This window comes from Numida meleagris, unplaced genomic scaffold, assembly GCF_002078875.1.
Source record: "Numida meleagris isolate 19003 breed g44 Domestic line unplaced genomic scaffold, NumMel1.0 unplaced_Scaffold1516, whole genome shotgun sequence".
In the NCBI taxonomy this organism is placed as follows: Eukaryota; Metazoa; Chordata; class Aves; order Galliformes; family Numididae; genus Numida; species Numida meleagris.
In genome coordinates, this window is record NW_018363304.1 from 1 (window position 1) to 2,178 (window position 2,178).

Here is a 2,178-nt window from a genome sequence, read left to right on the forward strand (position 1 = left end):
AATTCTCTATTCCCCCCCCCAAATGTCCCATTTCCCTCTGAAATGTCCCATTTCCCCCCCAAATGCCCCATTTTCCCTCTCCAATGCCCCATTTTTGCCCTAGAATGCCCCCATTGCATCCTCCCAGGTGCTGGGCTCCCTTCCCCACCCCACTTCCAGCAATGGGGGCCAATGATTTGGGAGCAGCCACAGCCCTCCCCCTGCCTGCTGACCTGCAGTCCCGTGCCAGCTCGCGCAGTAGCTTCCTCCCAATGTCCCCACGGGCGTCCGTCTTTGCATTCCGCAGCATTGCCACGTTTCTCTCCTGTGGACCTCACCGATGGCCAACCCCCACCCAGTGCTCATCCCTGCCACCCACCTCCATGTCCATGTGACCCCATGTCCCCCTTCCATACATCCCCGTGTCCCCATGTCTGTAGGTCACCACAGTCCCCTGTCCATGTGTCCTTGTGTCCCCACGTCCATGTGGGAATCATTCTGGCCCTTCTTTAAGGTCCTTTTCACTGCAAATTCTTCCATGTGTCCCCCATGTCCATGTGTACACATGTCCCTGCATGCTCACATCCATGTGTCCCCACATCCACGTGTCCCACATCACTGTGTCCCCATGTCCTCAGGCCACTGCATTCCCATGTCCATGTGTCCCCACATCCATATGCCCCACATCACCGTATCCCCTCATCCATTTGTCCCCATGTCCCTGCATTCCCACATCCATGCATCCCCACCCCCAAGAGCCCCATGTCACCATGTCCCCATGTCCCCATTCCCATTTGTCCCCCCCCACCCCTGGCTGCTCACCAGCCGCTCGCCCACGCTGTGCAGCAGGTTCTGCGCATCCCACCGCTGCCTGGGGTCCTCCCAGGTGGAGGTGACAGCCACCACCGGCTTGGTGTCATGCCAGGGCATGTAGTAGTAGCGGTTCCCTGCACACACAATGGGATGAGCACCCCATGGTGTCCCCATGGGGACAGGGGTGTCCTCCCGGTACGCTCACCATCAAAGAGCGGGTGGCCTTGCGGGCTGGCAGAGGCGGCGGGGTGACACATGGTGTCCCCGGTGTCCCCGTGGTTGCCGATGCTGAGCTCGAAGCGCAGCGGTTCGGACACGGGGGACAGCATGGTGGCTGAGTAGAACACCGCGCAGAGCCCCAGGCGGTGGCGGCGGGGCAGGAGGCGCTGCAAGAGGAGAAAATCCCCCCAGAAACCCCAAATAACCCCCCCCCTGCCCCCCACCCGGGGATAAAAAGTGACCGCATGTCACTGTGCCCCCACCTGCACACGAGTGACGTCCTCGGGGGCGATGGCGTCCTGCTGGCGCCCATCAGAGTCCCCCGTGTGGGTGCTGAGCTCCAGCAGCACCCGGCCCCTGTATGCCACTGCAGTGTCCTGGAACATAGAGGGGGGGGGGGTACCGGGGGGCTGTGTCCCCCAAATGTGGGTGATGCCCCACGCTGTCACCTATTGCACTCACGCTGGGCATGGCAGCAGCATCTCTCTGGGGACTGTAGAAGGGGAGGAAGCTGGGTCCGAAGCAGGGTAAGAAGCCTGGGACCCCTCCTAGAGCAAACCATGACGTTCAGGCAGGGGTGCTGCGAGCTGGGGACCCCCCCAAGGTGGGACTACACTCACCTTCGAGCTCAGCACCGGCGGAGGAGATGTGGGAGAGGTGGAGTGTGGCGGTGCCCAGCACCTTGGACCTGAGGGCGAGGGGCGATGGGTGGGGGCAACACCGAGGGACCCCCAAATTGAGGGACGCCCCAGTTACCCGCTGAGAATGGCCAGCTCGATAGCGTCACAGAGTGGGGGCAGCTGGGGGGGCAAAATTGGAGTGGGGTAGGAAATAGGAGATTAAATAGGGGATTTAAATAGAGGGTCTATTAGGGTGCCCGCTTTGGGGGCACGCAGGGGACACCTCACCCGCAGAGGGAAGAAGAACACTTCATTCCATGTCGGGTTGGCATCAGGGGGCATCACTCGAGTGCAGAGCTGTGTTGGGGACACTGTCACCCTTTGTCACCTGCCAGCAGCACCCACGGTGCCCCTGTCACCCACCGTCCTGCCCGCAAAGCTGGCGCGCACTGCTGCCTCCACAAAGCTCCTCTTGCTGCCGGCAAGGAATGGACGCGATGGCTCCTCTGTGCCAGGGAATGTTTGTGTTAGGGTTAGGTTAGGGTTA

At 61.4% G+C, this 2,178-nt stretch overlaps 1 protein-coding gene across 1 annotated transcript; it reads right to left on the reverse strand.

Moving 5' to 3' along the window:
- Window positions 1–66: 66 nt before the first annotated feature.
- Window positions 67–2,164, reverse strand: LOC110390613 (myoferlin-like; the record flags this gene model as incomplete). Its single annotated transcript, XM_021381996.1, has 9 exons — window positions 2,055–2,164; window positions 1,920–1,988; window positions 1,768–1,811; window positions 1,632–1,699; window positions 1,474–1,559; window positions 1,275–1,388; window positions 998–1,178; window positions 802–926; window positions 67–304 (listed from the first exon to the last, which is right to left on the reverse strand). Coding segments are annotated over exons 2-9 (910 nt in total), but the record flags the coding sequence as incomplete, so codon positions are not given.
- Between the last annotated feature and the right edge of the window lie 14 nt (window positions 2,165–2,178).